Source organism: Oncorhynchus keta, chromosome 28 (genome assembly GCF_023373465.1).
Source record: "Oncorhynchus keta strain PuntledgeMale-10-30-2019 chromosome 28, Oket_V2, whole genome shotgun sequence".
Classification (NCBI taxonomy): domain Eukaryota; kingdom Metazoa; phylum Chordata; class Actinopteri; order Salmoniformes; family Salmonidae; genus Oncorhynchus; species Oncorhynchus keta.
Genome location: NC_068448.1, coordinates 33,664,816 through 33,687,239, shown reverse-complemented (window position 1 = coordinate 33,687,239; position 22,424 = coordinate 33,664,816). Strand labels below are relative to the sequence as shown.

General features: G+C 43.3%; 1 protein-coding gene across 6 annotated transcripts in view; it reads left to right on the top strand.

Annotated features, from left to right (window-relative positions):
• Positions 1 to 22,424, top strand: part of LOC118361075 (kelch-like protein 17) — a 33,693-nt gene that overhangs the window by 7,864 nt on the left and 3,405 nt on the right. For 2 of the 6 annotated variants that reach the window (XM_035740819.2, XM_035740818.2), the window contains 11 exons: positions 165 to 429; positions 870 to 938; positions 1,501 to 1,622; positions 4,834 to 5,055; positions 8,975 to 9,091; positions 9,268 to 9,511; positions 13,853 to 13,997; positions 16,663 to 16,830; positions 16,964 to 17,052; positions 21,692 to 21,765; positions 21,914 to 22,095. In XM_035740819.2, the coding sequence (XP_035596712.1) occupies positions 216 to 429; positions 870 to 938; positions 1,501 to 1,622; positions 4,834 to 5,055; positions 8,975 to 9,091; positions 9,268 to 9,511; positions 13,853 to 13,997; positions 16,663 to 16,830; positions 16,964 to 17,052; positions 21,692 to 21,765; positions 21,914 to 22,095 (1,646 nt within the window). In that variant the 5' untranslated portion in view covers positions 165 to 215. The remainder of the gene's footprint in view (positions 1 to 164; positions 430 to 869; positions 939 to 1,500; positions 1,623 to 4,833; positions 5,056 to 8,974; positions 9,092 to 9,267; positions 9,512 to 13,852; positions 13,998 to 16,662; positions 16,831 to 16,963; positions 17,053 to 21,691; positions 21,766 to 21,913; positions 22,096 to 22,424) is intronic. The other 4 variants (XM_035740820.2, XM_035740821.2, XM_035740822.2 and 1 more) reach the window with 4 other exon arrangements.

Here is a 22,424-nt window from a genome sequence, read left to right as displayed (position 1 = left end):
AATTCTGGTATCGTGACAACACTTAACACAATCTGCTGATCTATGACACAATCAGTAGCCTATTAGATAAAATAATAATAATTCAGTATTTGTATCAAATCGGGGTCAATTGAATTGCGTTGTATTTGTATGGAATAAACCAAAATGGCTCTTGTGTGTCACAGTCTCCCAGAGTGAGGCCCAGGCAGGAGCCGGCTGCTGCTGACCAAGGCACCATGATGGAGGGGGGCATGCAGCTACTGAACCGTGACGGCCACAGCATCTCGCACAACTCCAAGCGCCACTACCACGACTCGTTTGTGTCCATGAACAGGATGCGCCAGCGTGGCCTGCTCTGCGACATCGTGCTGCACGTCTCCAACAAGGAGATCAAGGCGCACAAGGTGGTGCTGGCCTCCTGCAGTCCCTACTTCCATGCCATGTTTACAAGTAAGTATCCCTCCGTGGAGTTCGCTCTCCCTGCTACTGAGACTGCTCTTCCGTTCCTCCACGCCTTCACAAGTGTTCACCCGTCGTGTTAGTCACCCCCTTTTAGCCACCGTCTTACTCTCTTTACCCTAGCTGTCTCTCTTCCACGCCTCATTACACTATTGAAGCTTGCACGATTCTCCATTGCTACGGAATATAAACAAATTGGATGTGTTTAAATTATTAGAACCATGAACAAAGTGGTGTGTGACATGTTTTAGGCGATTCTTGGTTGATGCTTAAATGAATTGTGCTTTGAACTGTGCTACATTTCGCTCAATGTGTGAGTGGCATCTCACCTTGTGAGCAACACCTCATTTGTTTGCTCTTACTTCCTCACCAGTGACCACTTCCTTCCTCCTCCCTGTTTGTGTGCGTTCTCTTTCCTGTTGGGGTCATAGGTCACCAGGTGAGGTGTGTGTCCAAGTTTTCCTCCTCCATCCTGCAGCTCAGACTAGAGCTTTGTGAGGGTATGTCCCTGGAGAGAGCGGCGTTAAGACTTCCCACTAGGCTTCTTTTCAACTGACCATGCTTTAAACCTAGGCCTATACAAATCTGCTGATATAGCTGACAAATCTAATCAATATAAACAAAACGCTGGTGTGCCTGTGCGTGCGTGATGGCTCTTTTTGATCTTTTGGCACAATTGAACTCCCTTCCATGCTGCTGTGATCATGCTTCTTCACCAGCGTTTGGCTTAGTGCAAGCGCTGCATAGATCCAGGGATCAGAATTACACAAATATTGTCTGACAGTCAAAACAATTGATCACACAGACTGCTACAAATGAGTGCTATGCAGTGACTGCCCGATAAGAATGTGTGTCTTATGGGAGATAGAAGTGCTCTATGTGAGATATACTGTATGTGACAATTAGAGTATACCATGTTAAACACACACACCACACTCTCTCTTTTCTTTTCAGTTAAATGTACGTAGAGATGAGTGTTGTATTGGATTGTCCGCACAGACACAGGCACATGTATTTCAGACTTTATTAAGTGGAAAACTCTGTCTGCCTCTGGTCATACAGATGAGATGTCGGAGAGTCGTCAGACCCACGTGACCCTGCATGACATTGACCCCCAGGCGTTGGAACAGCTGGTTCAGTATGCCTACACGGCAGAAATCGTGGTGGGGGAGGGCAACGTGCAGGTAGGAAGAAAAGTGTCTAAAATAATACCCTATTCCCTATAGAGTGCACTACTTATGTGCATTGCATAGTACTCTGGTGAAAAGTAGTATGTAGGGAAGACTGACATTTGTGACATAGCCCTAATGTACCGTCATTATTCTAAATGGTAGTCTTGAACATTTTTTTTTTAAGCTTATCTTTTTCTCTGACCGCTGGTACCTAGCGAAGGGTTAGCGTCAGAGTTACTCAGAAGTTTGTGGAAGGCACAATATCGGTCAGGGTTTAAGATGTATTTGACTCTTGTTGTAATATCTTTGTCTTCTTAGCTCTGAAATCATTTCGCTAAATAATTGCCCTTCAAAACCTTTTAAAGTATTCCACAATAAGATACTGATACTTACAGTGCATTCAGATTCATACTCTTTGACTTTTTCCACATTTTGTTACAGCATTATTCTAAAATTGATTAAATTGTTTTTTCCCCCGCTCATTAATCTACACACAATAGATGGCAAATCAAATACAGGGTTTTAGAAATGTTTGCTCATTTATTTTAAAATAAAAAACTGAAATATAACATTTATATAAGTATTCAGACCCTTTGCTCAGTACTTAATTGAAGGCCTCGAGTCTTCTTGGGTATGATGCTACAAGCTTGTCACGCCTGCATTTGGGGAGTTTCTCCCATTCTTCTCTGCAGATCCTCTCAAGCTCTGTCAAGTTGGATGGGGAGCTTCGCTGCACAGCTATTTTCAGGTCTCTCCACTGATGTTCGATTAGGTTCAAGTCTTGGCTCTGGCTGGGCCACTCAAGGACATTGAGACTTGCCCCGAAGCCACTCCTGCGTTGTCTTTGCTGTGTGTTTAGGGTTGTTGTCCTGTTGGAAGATGAACCTTCACCCCAGTCTGAGGTCCTGAGCACTCTGGAGCAGGTGTTCATCAAGGATCTCTCTGTACTTTGCTCTGTTCATCTTTCCCTCGATCCAGTCCCTGCCGCTGAAAAACTTCCCCATAGCATGATGCTGCCACCACCATACTTCACTATAGGGATGGTGCCTGGTTTCATCCAGACCTGACGCTTGGCATTTTGGCCAAAGAGTTCAATCTTGGTTTCATCAGACCAGATAATCTTGTTTCTCATGGTCTGAGAGTCCTTTGGGTGCCTTTTGGCAAACTCCAAGCGGGCTGTCATGTGCCTTTTTACTGAGGAGCGGCTTCCGTCTGGCCACTCTACCATAAATGCCTGATTGGTGGAGTGCAGCAGAGATGGTTGTCCTTCGGGAATGTTCTCCCATCTCCACAGAGGAACTCTGGAGCCCTTCTTACCTGATTGCTCCGTTTGGCAGGGCAGCCAGCTCTAGGAACAGTCTTGGTGGTTCCAAACTTCTTCCATGGAGGCCACTGTGGGGACCTTCAAAGCTGCAGAAATGTATGTGTACCATTCCCTAGATCTATGCGTCAACACAGTCCTGTCTCTGAGCTTAATGGACAATTCCTTGAAACTCATGGCTTGGTTTTTGCTCTGACATGCACTGTCAACTGTGGGACCTTATATAGATAGGTGTGTGCCTTTCCAAATCATGTCCAATCAATTGAATATACCACAGGTGGACTCCAATGAAGCTGTAGAAACATCTCAAGGATGATCAATGAAACAAGGAGCTCAATTTAAAGTCTCATAGCAAAGGGTCTTTTGTTTTCTATTTTCAATACATTTGCAAACATTTCTAAAAACTTGTTTTCGCTTTGGCATATTGGGATATTGTGTTTACATCGATGAGGAGTTTTTTATTCAATCCATTTTAGAACTAAGACTGTAACGTAACAGAATGTGTAAAAGGTCAAAGTGTCTGACTACTTCCCGAATGCACTGTACATGACTTCGTAAAAGTATTTATGTTCCTTTTATACCCTTTTTATACCTTTTTATACCCTTTGATATATACAGTTGAAGTTGGAAGTGTACATACACTTAGGTTGGAGTCATTAAAATGCGTTTTTCAACCACTCCACAAATTTATTGTTAACAAACTATAGTTTTGGCAAGTTGGTTCGGGCATCTACCTGGTGCATGACAGAAGTAATTTTTCCAACAATTGTTTACAGACAGATAATTTCACTTATAATTGACTGTATCACAATATCAGTGGTTCAAAAGTTTACATGCACTAAGTTGACTGTGCCTTTAAACAGCTTGGAAAATTCTAGAACATGATGTCATGGCTTTAGTGTCAATTGGAGGTGTACCTGTGGATGTATTTCAAGGCCTACCTTCAAACTCAGTGCTTCTTTGCTTGACATCATGGTAAAATCAAAAGAAATCAGCCAAGATCTCAATTTTTTTTTGTAGACCTCCACAAGTCTGATTCATACTTGGGAACAATTTCCAAATGTCTGAAGGTACCACGTTCATCTGTACAAACAATAGTACGCAAGTATAGACACCATGGAACCACGCAGTAAAATAGATGGCATCATGAGACCGGAAAATGATGTGGATATATTGAAGCAACATTTAAAGACATCAGTCAGGAAGTTAAAGCTTGGTCACAAATGGGTCTTCAAAATGGATAATGACCCCAAGCATACTTCCAAAGTTATGGTAAAAAGGCTTAAGGACAACAAAGTCAAGGTATTGAAGTGGCCATCACAAAGCCCTGACCTCAATCCTATAGAAAATTTGTGGGCAGAAATGAAAAAGCGTGTGCGAGCAAGGAGGCCACTAAATCTGACTCCGTTACACCAGCTCTGTCAGGAGGAATGGGCCAATATATCCTCAACTTGTGGAAGGCTACCTGAAATGTTTGACCCAAGTTAAACCATTTTAAGGCAATGCTGCCAAATACTAATTAAGTATATGTAAACTTCTGACCCACTGGGAATATGGTGAAAGAAATAAAAGCTGAAATAAAAAATTCTCTCTACTATTATTCTGACATTTCACATTCTGAAAATAAAGTGGTGATCTTAACTGACCTAAGCTGGGGATTTTTTCCTAGGATTAAAAGTCAAGAATTGTGAAACACCTTAGCCAAATAGATTTAAACTCAGTTTATGTAAACTTCCGACTTCAACTGTAGTACCGTCAAATCCCATCCCATCTGTCACATCCTTTCCCATCGCACCATAAACCTACCCTGTACTGTACATTCCTATACCATTCCTCACATCCTATCCCATATACTTCTGCCACATTCTACATATTGTTTTATATCACTCCATCTGCTTCCAGACATTGCTTCCAGCGGCCAGCCTGCTGCAGCTCAACGGGGTGAGGGACGCCTGCTGTAAGTTCCTCCTCAGCCAGCTGGACCCTTCCAACTGCCTGGGCATCCGCAGCTTTGCCGACACGCACTCCTGCAGCGACCTGCTCAAGTCGGCGCACAAGTACGTCCTGCAGCACTTTGTGGAGGTGTCCAAGACTGAGGAGTTCATGCTGCTGCCGCTAAAGCAGGTAGGGGCCAAAAAGAGTCCTGAAATAGCATGTTATATGCTTTTCCGCACAGAACGACTTGATGTTGTATTTGGTGGCAGCGTCGGGATCTCCTTTAGCTAATGAGTTGCATTGGAATTGTTGAAAGCTATCAGGGCACTTTTGGTGCACTTTGACTTGTGCACTGATGTTGGGAGTCTGCAAGCTGTAGACACACTAGGAAAATAGCTCTGGTGAGTGCTGTCCACTTCTTTGGTAGTTAGTATTTCCAATGGTAAATTGAAAGACACACTGAGATAGGTTAGCTTAGCATTAGTCTCCGACTCTCCCTCTCTGACACTCTCTCTCACCCCTTTTCCGGCAAAAAGAGGAGGACATCTGGTCGTGTTCTAACCTTTCCTCAACCCCCTCAAGGGCCTTCAAAGAGCAAGCAGCAAAGACAAGTGCGTAGTTCCCTTTCAACACTCACTAGACAGAAATCCTCAGCTCCTTGTCAATCAATGTCTCTTGTAGTTTAACTCATCGTGATCTCCGCCTCCCTGACCCGGACTAGTTTTATGTCACGTCAACTCAGTGTCTGGACTTGTCCAATGACAGCCTTGTTGGGGGTCATACCCTCAAAATGGTAATCGGGCAGAGAACTTCCAAAGATGGGCGCGTTCCAGGCCGACTACATTGCAGACGTTGCTCGCTACCAATGGTTGCTTGTCATGTCATCGACTGTGCAGTCGTGCATCTCATTGCTATATCATGCGATGTGGTTAGCTAGTTAGGCATTGTGAGATCTGGCATGCGTCTGCAATGTAGTCAGCCTGGAACAGAGCCATGGTGTATGTGTGGTTACAAGATGCCAGGAGACCATTAGAGGTGAATGGGACAGTTAGCAACCTAGCATCATGTGGAAAGAAGAGAACGCTCCATGGATCCTTTGGGAAGATTTGAGGTGTTGAAGTCAATAGTCTGTGTTAGGGTCTGAGTTGGTCTTAGAGGCATACCTAGGTGTGTTTATTAGTGAAAATAAGTTTAGAGAGATGGTGTCAGACATGACAGGTTAGGCTAGGCATCATCAACAAAGATTCAGCCATGGGCCGTTTAAATGAATAAATAATAATAATAAAAAAATAAAAATAAAAAAAAATAATATATATATATATATATATATATATTGAGTGGATGATCAGAGGGCCGGAACATAATTACAAATAATATGTAGACTGCAAATCGATTGCAAGAAGCCCAGATACTGTATAACATTTAACTAAAATGTTGTCTTTTCAAACCTAGTTTACATTTGTATACAATCACATACAGTGAGCTCCAAAAGTATTGGGGCAGTGACACATTTTTTTGTTTGCTTTGGCTGTGTACTCCAGCACCTTTGGATTTTAAATGATACAATGACTATGAGGTTAAAGACTGTCAGCTTTAATTTGAGGGCATTTTCATCCATTTTCATCCCACAAATGCTGACCGCCCCTATTATTGTAATGGTGAAAGGTTAGCATGTCTTGGGGGTTTGATATGAAATGCTAACCTCCCCTGTTATTGTAATGGTGAGAGGTTAGCATGTCTTGGGGGTTTGATATGAAATACTAACCCCCCCTGTTATTGTAATAGCGAGAGGTTAGCATGTCTTGGAGTTATGATATTTGTGCGTCTAACTTTCTCACTCATATTTATTCGTGATTAATTCAGGACTATCCGTAATCATGGTAGCATCCTCATTGGTAGAAGTGTTTAGAAACATATTATGTTCTTGTTTTAAGTGACTCCAAAAAGAATGTGTTATTTTTTGAATGGTAAATAATGTTATTTACCATTCATTTCTATAAGGCACAAAATAATCTGAAATGCAACAAAAAGGAACAGCAAATGCAGCCAGCAAGTTTGTAGAGTCACAAGCTTGATGTAATCCTTGCGTGCTAGGAATATGGGACCAAATACTACACTTTTGACTACTTTAATACACACAATTGAATTTGTCCCAGTAGTTTTGGTCCCCTAAAATAGGGGAGGGAGACTATTTACAAAAAGTGCTGTCATCTCTAAACGGTTCACCTGATTTGGATGAAAGTCATTGTATCCTTTCAAGTCCTGGAGTACAGAGCCAAAAGGACGACAACGCGTTTCACTGTCACAATACTTCTGGAGCTCCACTGTATCTCTCTCTATTATGCGTAACTATACTTTGGAACAGATTCCCAAAATTAAAATCTCTTGGAGTTGATTTGCTGGTGTTTTTAGAGTATTTTATGTCCAACAATGTTTTTTCTTTTGAATTATTATTCTAATATTTTTTTGCTCAGAAAACTTGGCGGGACAAATAGTCACCTGGGCCACCAGTTGGGGAACACCGGGTTAGGATATGTGACAGCTGTGACAGCACCAGCTGTTAGGCGGGGGCTATAAAATGTTTTTCTCCCTGACCAGAACACCACACTATCCTCTTTCATTCACTTGTCTTGAGTGAGCTGATCAGTACTCTACACTACACTCTTTCATTCCCTACCATCTTAATGTTACTCACCTGTCTCTCTTGGGAGTGCACCAAGAGACGACAACACCTCACAGCTTATGCTTGGGAAATGAATGACCTGAACTTAACAAAATCAAACAGTTTTGATAGGGTAGCCACTAACTACGAGAGCGACGACGTCACTTTTACCTCCTCACCTCAAACAAACCAATCCCGATATGAATAGGTTGGATCCCCTCCATGAGTGTGAACACAGCACGTCTCTCCCAGATTGTCAAGTCTCAGAACCGCGCCATTGTGACATTTTATTGGGCACAGTCCTTTAGCCAAGAGTAAAATGGCTAGGGGACGTCTGAAACAGAGCTGCGGGGTAGCCAGCTGTGGTGCTTCTCTCTCGTTCCCCTCTCGCTCTCGATCTCTTTTAGTTTCATTGCCTTTCTCTCTTTTCGTTCTCTTTTTATTCCTCTCAGCAGCTGTCGTGTGCCCGTCACCAAGCTCTGCAAGCAGGGTAGGATTTATTAACCAACTGCTCTGAGCATCTTTGAGCTCACAGAGCTGTGAAACTCATGATTTCCTCCTTTTAGACGAGGGGACTGGCAACAGTTCTGACTGGATCTCCTAGTCATATTCTACTACACATTGTCATCATGACTGATGTACACAGACATTTGTTGTGTAGCTACTGTCTTTTGCTATTTCTCTCACACACTTGTGACAGGTACACTTCACATGTCAGACAGGCACACACACACACACACACACACACACACACACACACACACACACACACACACACATTGTGTCAGTATATGCTACAGTAGCCTATGTGTTATGTTGAGGGGGATACAGGGCAATAATACTCCTAGAGGAACGGAGGCTGTTCATTTTGTGCTATGCTGTACTGTGCTCGACTGTGCTGTGGGGATTGTAGTTCCTGTGGATTAGCCGATGCTCTTCCTCTGAGGCTGCTGCTATTCGACTGATCTCAGCAGCAGCTGGCCACTACGGCCGAGCCCCAGTCTAGGAACAGTGCTAGCCTCTCTGCAATACACACGCACTGAAGCGTACACCCGCGCACTTCATAGTCACGATCTAATATAGCAGGACACACCCTTACCCATAGCTACAGTTATATGGGTACAGAAACGTTATGAACTCCTACTGTAGGCTAGACACACCACCACATTGTCTCTCGCTGTGGTGCTGGGATTATGATTCATAGCCATTTTCATCATGACAATTTGCACATATACATGCACATATTTACCTCTGCTCATTCTAAAAATAGTTGGGAGTGAAATGGACCTTTTTTCAAGTAATTCCAAAATGAACATGCCAAGGTAAATGTGAATGAATTAATGTTTTATTTTTGTGTCATGCAAACTGTTGTGGCCCACAAGTGATGAGTGTGGCCCACATGTGATGAGTGTGTCCCTCTCTCTCTCTCCCCCTCTTTCTGTTAAGGTATTAGACCTGATTTCCAGTGACAACCTGAACGTACCGTCAGAAGAGGAGGTATACCGGGCCGTGCTGAGCTGGGTCAAACACGACATAGATGGGCGCAGGCAGCACGTACCCTGGGTAAGATATAGACGTGCAGCTGTGTGGTTAAGTTGGTGAATCCTGGCGCTTACAACGTCAGGATTGTGGGTGTCCATTCCTGCTGAGGCCACCGTACCAAGATGTATACGCGCACTACTACAAGTCGCTTTGGATAAAAGCGTCTGCCCCCCTCCCCCTTCTCCTTCCCACTACAGCTGATGAAGTGCGTGCGTCTGCCCCTGCTGCGGAGAGATTTCCTCATGAGCAACGTGGACACGGAGCTGCTGGTGCGCCACCACTCTGAGTGCAAGGACCTGCTCATCGAGGCCCTCAAGTACCATCTTATGCCCGAGCAGAGGGGTGTGCTGAGTAACAGCCGTACCCGGCCGCGCCGCTGCGAGGGCGCCAGCCCCGTGCTCTTCGCCGTCGGTCAGTGTGCCCCCGAGGTTACCCACCAGGGTACATACACACACTCACTCACTCACTCACTCACTCACTCACTCACTCACTCACTCACTCACACACAGTGCCTTCAGAAAGTATTCATACCCGTTGACGTAGTCCACATTTTTTGTTACAGCTGGAATTCATAATGGATGAAATGTATTTTTTCTCTTAAATTGAAAACATGTTTTTAGAAATTTTAGCAAATGTATTGAAAATGAATTACAGAAATATCTAATTTACATAAGTATTCACACCCCTGAGTCAATACATGTTAGAATCACCTTTGGCAGCGATGACAGCTGTGAGTCTTTCTGGGTAAGTCTTTAAGAGCTTTGCACACCTGGATTGTACAATATTTGCCCATTTTATTATTTTTACTTCTTCAAGGTCTGTCAAGTTGGTTGTTGAACATTGCTAGGCAGCCATTTAAGTCAAAACTAACTCGGCCACTCTGGAGCATTCAATGTCATCTTGGTAAGCAACTCCAGTGTATATGTATGTGTTTTAGGTTATTGTCCTGCTGGAAGGTGAATTAATCTCCCAGTGTCTGGTGGAAAGTAGATTGAACCAGGCTTTCCTCAAGGATATTACCTTTGTTTAGCTTTAATCTTTTTTATTTTTATCCCAAAAATCTCACTACTGATGATAAGCATTCCCATAACATGTTGCAGTCACCACCATGCTTTAAAATATAAATAGTGGTACTCAGTGATGTGTTGTGTTGAATTTGCCCCATACATAATGTTTTGTATTCAGAACATAAAGTTAATTTCTTTGCCACATTTTTGGACGTTTTACTTTAGTGCTTTATTGCAAACAGGAATATTTTGGAATATTTGTATTCTGTACAGGCTTCCTTCTTTTCTCTCTATCATGTATTGTGGAGTGATTACAATGTTTTCCTATCACAACCATTAAACTGTAACTGTTCTAGTCATCATTTGCCTCATGGTGACATCCCTGAGCAGTTTTCTTCCTCTCTGGCAACTTAGTTACGAAGGGTGCCTGTATCTTTGTAATGACTGAGTTTATTGATATACAATCCAAAGTGTAATTAATAACTGCACCATGTTCAAAGGGATATTCAAGGTCTGCTTTTTAAAAAATCTCCCTATACGTGCCCTTATTTGTGAACCATTGGAAAACCTCCCTGGTCTTTGTGGTTGAATCTGTTTGAAATTCACTGCTCGACTGAGGAACCATTGTATGTGTGGGGTACAGATATGAGGTAGTCATTTCCAAATTCATGTTAAACACTATTATTGCACACAGAGTGAGTCCATGCAACTCATTATGTGACTTGCTCAGCACATGTTTACGCCTGAACTTATTTAGGCTTGCCATAACAAAGGGGTTGAATATTTATTGACTCAAGACATTTAAGCTTTTCATTTGTTATACATTTCAAAACATGTGTAAAAACATAATTACACCTTGACATTATGGGGTATTGTGTGTAGGCCAGTGACATAATGGGATATTGTGTGTAGGCCAGTGACATAATGGGATATTGTGTGTAGGCCAGTGACATAATGGGATATTGTGTGTAGGCCAGTGACATAATGGGGTATTGTGTGTAGGCCAGTGACATAATGGGGTATTGTGTGTAGGCCAGTGACATAATGGGATATTGTGTGTAGGCCAGTGACATTATGGGGTATTGTGTGTAGGCCAGTGACATAATGGGGCATTGTGTGTAGGCCAGTGACATAATGGGGCATTGTGTGTAGGCCAGTGACATTATGGGGTATTGTGGATAGGCCAGTGACATAATGGGATATTGTGTGTCGGCCAGTGACCATTATGGGGTATTGTGTGTAGGCCAGTGACCATAATGGGATATTGTGTGTAGGCCAGTGACATACTGGGGTATTGTGTGTAGGCCAGTGACATAATGGGGCATTGTGTGTAGGCCGGTGACATAATGGGGCATTGTGTGTAGGCCGGTGACATAATGGGGCATTGTGTGGGCCAGTGACATAATGGGGCATTGTGTGTAGGCCAGTGACATTATGGGGTATTGTGGATATGCCAGTGACATAATGGGATATTGTGTGTCGGCCAGTGACCATTATGGGGTATTGTGTGTAGGCCAGTGACATAATGGGATATTGTGTGTAGGCCAGTGACATAATGGGATATTGTGTGTAGGCCAGTGACATAATGGGGTATTGTGTGTAGGCCAGTGACATAATGGGATATTGTGTGTAGGCCAGTGACATAATGGGGTATTGTGTGTAGGCCAGTGACATAATGGGATATTGTGTGTAGGCCAGTGACATACTGGGGTATTGTGTGTAGGCCAGTGACATACTGGGATATTGTGTGTAGGCCAGTGACATACTGGGGTATTGTGTGTAGGCCAGTGACATACTGGGGTATTGTGTGTAGGCCAGTGACATACTGGGGTATTGTGTGTAGGCCAGTGACATACTGGGGTATTGTGTGTAGGCCAGTGACATACTGGGGTATTGTGTGTAGGCCAGTGACATAATGGGGTATTGTGTGTAGGCCAGTGACATAATGGGGTATTGTGTGTAGGCCAGTGACATAATGGGATATTGTGTGTAGGCCAGTGACATTATGGGGTATTGTGTGTAGGCCAGTGACATACTGGGATATTGTGTGTAGGCCAGTGACATACTGGGATATTGTGTGTAGGCCAGTGACATACTGGGATATTGTGTGTAGGCCAGTGACATTATGGGGTATTGTGTGTAAATCGGTGACATTATGGGGTATTGTGTGTAAATCAGTAACATTATGGGGTATTGTGTGTAAATCGGTGACATTATGGGGTATTGTGTGTAAATCAGTAACATTGTGGGGTATTGTGTGTAAATCGGTAACATTGTGGGGTATTGTGTGTAAATCGGTAACATTGTGGGGTATTGTGTGTAAATCAGAAACATTATGGGGTAATTGTGTGTAAATCAGTAACATTGTGGGGTATTGTGTGTAAATCAGTAACATTGTGGGGTATTGTGTGTAAATCGGTAACATTGTGGGGTATTGTGTGTAAATTGGTAACATTGTGGAGTATTGTGTGTAACTTGGTAACATTGTGGGGTATTGTGTGTAAATCGGTAACATTGTGGGGTATTGTGTGTAAATCGGTAACATTGTGGGGTATTGTGTGTAAATCGGTAACATTGTGGGGTATTGTGTGTAAATTGGTAACATTGTGGAGTATTGTGTGTAAATCGGTAACATTATGGGGTATTGTGTGTAAATCGGTAACATTGTGGGGTAGTGTGTAAATCGGTAACATTGTGGGGTATTGTGTGTAAATCAGTAACATTGTGGGGTAAAATTGGTAACATTGTGGAGTATTGTGTGTAACTTGGTAACATTGTGGGGTATTGTGTGTAAATCGGTAACATTGTGGGGTATTGTGTGTAAATCGGTAACATTGTGGGGTATTGTGTGTAGATCAGTGACACAAATTCTCAATGTAATACATTCCGGCTGTAACACAACAAAATGTAGAAAAAGTCAAGAGGTGTGAATACCTTCTGAAGGCTACATACATACATACATACATACATACATACATACATACATACATACTATAATGTGTATATTATACAAGCCCAACAAATACACATTCTTTAATTTCTGAATCTGTAGAGTGCCATTAGGAAACAGGGATCCTGAGTTTGGCCCTTGGTTAAAAGCTAACCTGCTCACAGATACATGAGACATTACATTTTGAAACATTACATTTGAAATAGATTGGATGCAGCAATTATTCTAAAGAAGTTTGGCGCTTAACATGTCTAGAAATATTAGTGTATTGTTTTAGGGCATTGAACCTGTAAAAAGTCAAATGTTGGCCACTGTGTTTTAATACCCATATATATAGATGCACTACATGACCAAAAGTATGTGGACACCTCGTCAAACATTGCATGCAACAGAGGACAGACCATTTTTGCACGGCTACACGCTTCAGCACTCGGCGGGCCTGTTCTATGAGCTTGTGTGGCCTACCACTTCACGGCTGAGCCGTTGTTGTTTCTAGACATTTCCAATTCATAATAACATCAATTACAGTTTACCGGGGCAGCTCTAGCACGGCAGAAATTTGACAAACTGACTTGTTGGAAAGGTGGCATCCTATGACGGTGCCACGTTAAAAGTCACTGAGCTCTTCAGTAAGGCCAGTCTACTACCAATGAAGATTGCATGGCTGTTTGCTTGATTTTATACACCTGTCCGCAACTGGTGTGGCTGAAATGGCCGAATCCATACATTTGTAAGGGTGTCCATATACTTTTTTTAATATATAGTGTATTTAAATGGCCGCTTCAGATATTTAGATGACATTATTTTTGTCTGTGTTTTGCCCAGGTGGCGGCAGTCTGTTTGCTATCCACGGTGACTGCGAGGCCTACGACACGCGGACTGACCGATGGCACATGGTGGCATCCATGTCCACTCGGCGGGCACGTGTGGGCGTGGCGGCCATTGGCAACAAGCTGTACGCTGTGGGAGGGTAATAAATGACCTCGTCAGACCATTCTTTTACCTCTATATGGTTTGGATTCGGGTATCATCGACGCCATAACTAATGTCGTGCTAGCTAGCACAACATTAGTTATGGCTTCGATATGGAACCATCCTCAACACTGGAAGAGTACACTCGTGTTAATTATGCTAGATAGCTCGGTTAAGTTTACGTTAACACTTTACATGACTCCCAGTGTCCTGACACGTTATGCCATGGTCATAACCATCATAACAATGTCATAACAGCTGACATAACTTGTCATAACCTGTCATATGGTCATAACACTGTCATGACCCATGTATTTCTACCTGTTGTGACATATGTTGTGTTATTTTTATGGCTGATTATGACACCTACATAAGTGTCAAAACCCACATTTTTTTTCAAATTCATTTTTTCCTGCCAAGAAGTTTGTTTTAGTGTATAAGTTTGTCTCTTAAATCCTTTGTTTTTGTTCTATTGAATTCTTTACGGTCATGTTTTTTTCATTGTATTTTAAATAACCTGTAGAGAATACACTTTATGACACTGTCAAGAAGCATTATGACCATCATGATCATATAAGCCAGATAGGCCAATCACGTACATGCCCTTATGTCAGTCATCAGTCAAAAAGAAGGTGTCTTGTCCTTCTGAAATCTGCTTGTGCATTCATCCCAGTTATCTGCAACAGAGCATTGGGGTAGGTGATTGTCTGACATCAACGTGTGTGCAATCACAATGCTAATTTAACATGGTCAATTTACTTAAAAAAAAATATATAACATATGTTGTGTCAACAGTATGTTTATGGTGTAATGGAATGTTTTGCCTTTTGTGGGTGTCATAACCAGCCATAAAATAAAGGTCTACATATGTGTCATGACAGTGTTATGACCATATTATAACAGGTTAAGTTGGTTGTTGAACATTGCTAGGCAGCCATTTTAAGCCAAAACTGTAACTAGGCCACTCCGGAGCATTCAATGTCATCTTGGTAAGCAACTCCAGTGTATATGTATGTGTTTTAGGTTATTGTCCTGCTGGAAGGTGAATTAATCTCCCAGTGTCTGGTGGAAAGCAGATTGAACGAGGCTTTCCTCAAGGATATTGCCTTTTCTTAGCTTTATTCTTTTTCTTTTTATCCCAAAAATCTCACTCCTGATGACGAGTATTCCCATAACATGATGCAGCCACCACCATGCCTTAAAGTATAGATAGTGGTACTCAGTGATGTGTTGTTAGATTTTCCCCAATTATAACATAACACTTTGTATTCAGGATATAAAGTTAATTTCTTTGCCACATTTTTTGCAGTTTTACTTTAGTGCCTTATTGCAAACAGGATGCATGTTTTGGAGTATATGTGTCAGCTGTTATGACCGTGACCCAACATTTTATGACGCTGGGTGTTAAGTAAAGTGTTATAAAGTTTGCAATCTGTCTGAAAGAGAAACTAGGATTAGGGAAGATACTGTATATTGTAATCCAATTTCTCATTCAAGCAAACACGTTGAATTATTGGCATTTGGTATAATAAGATAAACAGTTAACTGTGGTAGGAGGAAACTGTTGGAAGACTAATATTAGCGGTCCCCTCAAGTGTAATTATGCAAATTCCGACTTTTGAAGCCAAGGCACGTCTTCTCTACCCGGGAGGGAAACAAAACAGATGCCTTTGTAAATCAAGAGAGATTGAACAAAATAGTATCTGATGCACTACTCTCATTGTCTGCAATGGCAACGTTTTATCCAGGTGCTACTGGTGGAAATTAGCTAGATGAGAAACTCCTGCACATCTACCCTGTCAAATAGATAAACAGATAATAAATTAATTCAAATGTATTTTATTTAAAGAAAGTTTCTTGAATGTAACTGTTAACACAGTACAGTTGTGAAGACTTGCTTAACAAAGAAACCCTCCTTTTGAGATGAGATTAAAGGAAGAATCCTAAAGCGGAACTAGGCCCCTTATTCACAAAGGGTCTCAGACCAGGAGTGCTGATCTAGGATCAGCCCCCCTCCATCTTATTCTATATGATGAAAAAGCAAAACTGATCCTCGATCAGCACTTCTATTCTGATACCCTTTGTCAATATGTGCCCAGACCCTAGCGACAGAGGATGGGCAACTTTGATGGGGGTGGGGCCACCAAAAAACAGAACTCATCATGAGGGGCCACAGTGGCTCGTGGGTCTGTATATAACATCCATATACCCTGCCCCCACCCTTGCGAGCAAAACATTTTAGTGGCCCAACTCTTGACAGGGAAGAGAAAGCTATTTAGCAATTTCAGAACTCATTTCATGCAATTCTACTCAATTTGCCAGGGGGCGGAGAGATAAATGTGCCGTTTTACAGCTAATTTCCTGCAATTCTACACATTTTGCCATAGGGTGGAGCAAATGTTAGCTGTTTTTAATAGGATGACTGATAATCAATGGGCCCCACCCTGGTCGGTTATTCGACCATGCTTACTAGTTTAAGTTTCGATAGCTAGACTAACTCTAAAACATGTTTTGCTGGCATGGGCTAATTGAGTGACTGCTGATGCACAGCCAATTTTCAAAAGGGCACCTTGTGTATTCTATTATTCTAACTCTCAACAGTAAGTTGGCCCACACCTGGCTTCGTGACACTTCTCTTTCTGATATACTCTGGTCTCCCTCAGGTATGACGGCACCTCAGATTTGGCCACAGTGGAGTCCTACGACCCTGTCACCAACTCCTGGCAGCCTGAGGTTTCAATGGGGACGCGACGGAGCTGTTTGGGCGTGGCAGTGTTGCACGGCCTCCTGTACGCCGCCGGTGGTTACGACGGAGCTTCCTGTCTCAACAGGTACATAAAAAATATATAGATAATTATGAGCCATGTGTACTTTTGAGCTTTGTCACAACAGATTCTGACCGTCACGGATGCAAATACTGAGATGACATTTGTATATAATGAATGCCCCTCTCCACCCCAACAGTGCAGAGCGGTACGACCCTCTCACCAGTACCTGGACCTCCATCGCTGCCATGAGCACCCGAAGGAGATACGTCCGTGTGGCCACTCTAGGTGAGCAAGTGTTGTCCACCTCTTGTGTGATTATGTAATCTATTGAGAAAGGATATACTTACTGAATGTTAGCCTAGAGCAGGGATGGGGAACTGGTGTGCCGTCCCTCTTTTGTAGGGCCGCTGATAATTTTTTGGGGGAGAACTCAGTCGGGGTCTCAATTTACTATTGACAGTTAGAATAATCAAATCAAAATCAAATCAAACTTTATTTGCCATATGCGCCGAATACAACAAGTGTAGACTTGTGAAATGCTTATTTGCAAGCCCTTAACCAACAGTGCAGTTCAAGAACAAGAAAATATTTACCAAGTAGGCTAAAATAAGTGTTCATGGGTACAGGCTAGTTGAGGTAATCTGTATGTAGGTGCGGGCGAAGTGACTATGCATAGGTAACAAACAAACGGCGAGTAGCAGCAGTGTACAAGAGGGGGGGTCAATGTAAATTGTCCGGTGGCGATTTTTATGAATTGTTCAGCAGTCTAATTGCTTGGTGGTAGAAGCTGTTGAGGAGCCTTTTGGTGAGAGACTTGGCGCTCCGTTACTGCTTGCCGTGCGCAAGCAGAGAAAACGGTCTATAACTTGGGTGACTGGAGTGTCTGACAATTTTATGTACTTTCCTCTGACACAGCCAATTATATAGGTCCTGTATGGCAGGAAGCTTGGCCCCAGTGATGTACTGGGCTGTTCGTACCCTCTGTAGCGCCTTACGGTAAGTTGCCGAGCAGTTGCCATACCAGGCGGTGATGCAACCGGTCAGGATGCTCTCGTTGGTGCAGCTGTAGAACCTTTTGAGGATCTGGGGGCCCATGCCAAATCTTTAATTTTAATTTTTTAATTTTACCTTTATTTAACCAGGCAAGTCAGTTAAGAACACATTCTTATTTTCAATGACGGCCTGGGAACAGTGGGTTAACTGCCTGTTCAGGGGCAGAACGACAGCTCGGGGGTTTGAACTCGCAACCTTCCGGTTACTAGTCCAACGCTCTAACCACTAGGCTATGCTGCCGCCCCTTTTCAGTCTCCTGAGGGGGAAAAGGTTTTGTTGTGCCCTCTTCACAACTTTCTTGGTATGTTTGAACCATGATAGTTCGTTGGTTATGTGGACACCAAGGAACCTGAACCTCTCGACCCGCTCCACTACAGCCCCGTCGATGTTAATGGGGGCCTGTTCGGCACACCTTCTCCTGTAGTCCACGATCAGCTCCTTTGTCTTGCTCACATTGAGGGAGAGGTTGTTGTCCTGGCACCACACTGCCAGTTCTCTGACCACCTCCCTATAAGCCGTCTCATCGTTGCCGGTAATCAGGTCTACCACTGTTGTGTCGTCAGGAAACCTAATGATGGTGTTGTCGTCGTGTTTGGCCACACAGTCGTGGGTGAACAGGGAATACAGGAGGGGACTAAGTACACACTCCTGAGGAGCCCCCGTGTTAAGGATCAGCGTGGGAGACGTATTGTTGCCTACTCTTACCACCTGGGGGTGGCCGTCAGGAAATCCAGTTGCAGAGGGAGGTGTTTAGTCCAAGGGTCCTTAGCTTAGCGATGAGCTTTGAGGGCACTATGGTGTTGAACACTGAGCTGTTGTCGATGAATAGCATTCTCACATCAGTGTTTTGTCCAGGTGGGAGAGGGCAGTGTGGAGTGTGATTAAGATCATCTGTGGATTTGATGGGGTGGTATGCAAATTGGAGTTGGTCTAGGGTGTCCGGGAGGATGCTGTTGATGTGAGCCATGACCAGCCTTTCAAAGCACTTCATGGCTACCGAAGTGAGTCCCACGGGGCCGTAATCATTTAGGCAGGTTACCTTGGCACAGGGACCTTGTTGGTCTGCTTGAAACGTAGGTATTACAGACTCTGTCAGAGAGAGGTTAAAATTGTCAGTGAAGACACTTGACAGTTTGTCCAAGGATGCTTTGGGTACACATCCTGGTAATCCGTCTGGCCCAGCGGCTTTGTGAATGTTGACCTGTTTAACTTTTCTGGCGCAGGCGTTCTGCTAGCGACCCATCTCGACAACATCTGGTGAAATTGCAGAGCGCCAAATTCAAAAATAGTCATAATAAACATTCATAAAATATACAAGTGTTATGCTTAAAGATGAATTTATTGTTAATCCAGCCGCTTTGTCAGATTTCAAAAAGGCTCTACGGCGAAAGCATACCATGCGATTATCTGAGGACGGCGCCCTGCTTACAAAAGCATACAAACATTTTACATCCAAGTAAAGGAATGACACAATTCAGAAATAGCGATAAAATTAATCACTTACCTTTGAAGATCTTCATATGGTTGCAGTCACAAGAGTCCCAGCTACACAATAAATGCTTGTTTTGTTCGATAAAGTCCCTCTTTATATCCCAAAACTCTGTTTTTGTTGGCGCATTTTGTTCAGTAATCCACTGGCTCAAAGGCTTTTCAAAATATGCAGACAAATACATCCTTATAGTATCGGTAAAGTCCGTCAACATGTCAAACGATGTTTGTATTTAATACTCAGGTTGTCAATTGTCTAAATAATCAATAATATTTCAACTGGACAATAGCGTATACAATAGAAAGGAAAAACAACGAAGGGGGCGCACCCGGTCAGGGGCACAAACCAGCTCTGCATTCTTCCTCAGTCCACTGACAAAGGTCTCATTCTTCTTCATTTTTCAGAAAACAAGCCTGAAACAATGTTTTAAGACTGTTGCCATCTAGTGGAAGCCAAAGGAACTGCAATCTGGGTCCTAACCCATTAGATACTCTATAGGCATTCAATTGAAAATACCCACATCAAAAGAATCCCACTTCCTGGATGGATTTTCCTCAGGTTTTCGCCTACCATATCAGTTCTGTTATACTCACAGACATTAATTTAACAGGTTTGGAAACTTGAGAGTGATTTCTATCCAAATCTACCAATTATATGCATATCCCAGCTTTTGGGCCTGAGTAACAGGCAGTTTACTTTGGGCACGCTTCTCATCCAGACGTCGAAATACTGCCCCCAAGCCATAAGAAGTTAAAGGTTTTGTTCACATCGGCTACCGAGAGCGTTATCACACAGTCATCCAGAACAGCTGGTGCTCTCATGCATGCTTCGGTGTTGCTTGCCTTGAAGCGAGCATAAAAGGCATTTAGCTCCTCTGCTAGGCTCGCTTCACTGGGCAGCTCGCGTCTGGGTTTCCCTTTGTAGTCCGTAATAGTTTTCAAGCCCTGTCACATCCGACGAGCGTCAGAGCCGGTGTAGTAAGATTCAATCTTAATCGTGTATTGACGCTTTGCTTGTTTGATGGTTTGTCTGAGGGCATAGCGGGATTTCTTATAAGCGTCCGGATTAGTCTCCCGCTCCTTGAAAGTGGCAGCTCTAGCCTTTAGCTCGATGTGGATGTTGCCTGTAATTCATGGCTTCTGGTTGGGATATGTACGTACAGCCACTGTGGGGACGACATCATCGATGCACTTATTGATGAAGCCAATGACTGAGTTGGTGTATTCCTTAATGCCATTGGCTGAATCCCGGAACATATTCCAGTCTGTGCTAGCAAAACAGTCTTGTAGTGTAGCATCAGCATCATCTGACCACTTCGGTATTGAGTGAGTCACTGGTATTTCCTGCTTTAGTTTTTGTTTGTAAGCAGGAATCAGGAGGATAGAATTGTGGTCAGATTTGCCAAATGGAGGGCGGGGGAGAGAAATTTCTGTGTGTGGAGTAAAGGTGGTCTAGGATTTCTTCCCCCTTATTGCACATGTGACATGCTGGTAAAAATTTGGTTAAACTGATTTAAGTTTGCCTGCATTAAAGTCCCCGGCCACTCGGAGCGCCACTTTTGGGAGAGCATTTTCTTTTTTGCTTATAGCCTTATAGAGTTGTTTGAGAGCGGTCTGGTGGTAAATAGACGGCTACGAATAATACAGATGAGAAGTCTTTTGGTAGATAGTGTGGGCGACAACTTATCATAAGGTTCTCTACCTCAGACGAGCAATATCTTGAGACTTCTTTAATATTAGACATCAATGGAATATACATGGTGCAATTTTAAAATGTGCTTGTGCATCAGCAGTTCTTGTGTTATGTCAATAACTGACAGTCATTCATTTAGCCCATTTCAGCGAACATTTTTAGCTGGCTATCTAAACTTTCTGCTTAACTTGTAGTAATCATGGTCGAATTACTGACCGGGGGCCCCCCTATTGATCAAAAGATGTCATGTTAAAAACTGCAAACATTTGTCTCCGCCCCATGGCAAAATGAATAGAATTGTAGGAAATGATCTCTTAAACATCTCTTTGCTGTCTGGAGGGGACCGCTAAAATGTTTTGCTCACGAAGTGGGGAGGGCCCTCCAACTAAATTTCGCTTAGGGGCCCCAAAGGGCTAGGGCCGGGTCTGACTGCATGTATGGGTATGGATGTGGGTACGCAGACCCACGAGCCACTGCGGCCCCTCATGATGAGTTCACATTTTTTGTGGCCCCCACCCCCATCAAATATGGCCATCCCTGGCCTACTACTCGCTTCCTAGTAAATATGGGCCACATCAAACATATTTTATATTTGCGAGCTGACTACTCTGAGCTAGAGTTTTGAGCTTATTGTCACAGCACTCTCACTCTTTGGCGCTCTTTTTCGCTCCCCCCTCTCTCTTTCTCTAGATGGCAGTCTGTATGCAGTAGGAGGATATGATAGCTCCTCACACCTAGCAACAGTGGAAAAATATGAACCACAGGTAATAAACAAACAAACAGACAGATCTCTATCAATATGCACATTAAGACATTGGGCCAGTTTCCTGGACTAAGTTTTGAGTTCAACCTCAACCAGCACTGATAAGTTGCTCAAAACTGACCAACAACCCTCTGATTGGTTCGGAACAGAGTAACGCATGGACAGCCATCGCCAATATGCTGAGTCGACGCAGCAGTGCCGGGGTGGCCGTGCTGGAGGGCATGCTCTATGTCGCCGGGGGCAACGATGGCACCAGCTGCCTAAACTCGGTGGAGCGATTCAATCCCAAGACCAATGCCTGGGAGGGCGTGGCGCCCATGAACATCCGCAGGTGGGCACCGCCAGACACGTCACAATTACTACCAATCACCTGTAGCTATAACTAACTGCATAGTCAATGCATGCATAGAGCCTTCTCGCTCCTCATAAATGGCTGGTTTCAGGTTTTCATTCCTTCATTCCAGCCCTTGCTCAGCAAAGTATCTGAGTTTCTGGAGGAACCGGCATACACAATGGGCCTCAGAGACCAGGACATGAAGATTCAAATTAAATTAGTTTCTCACTCACACACAAACATGCACACAATGGGAGATTTGAGCAGGGAACCTGACAACAGTGGATGCTCCCGGGACTATAAATAAACCTTTGCTGTAATCAGTA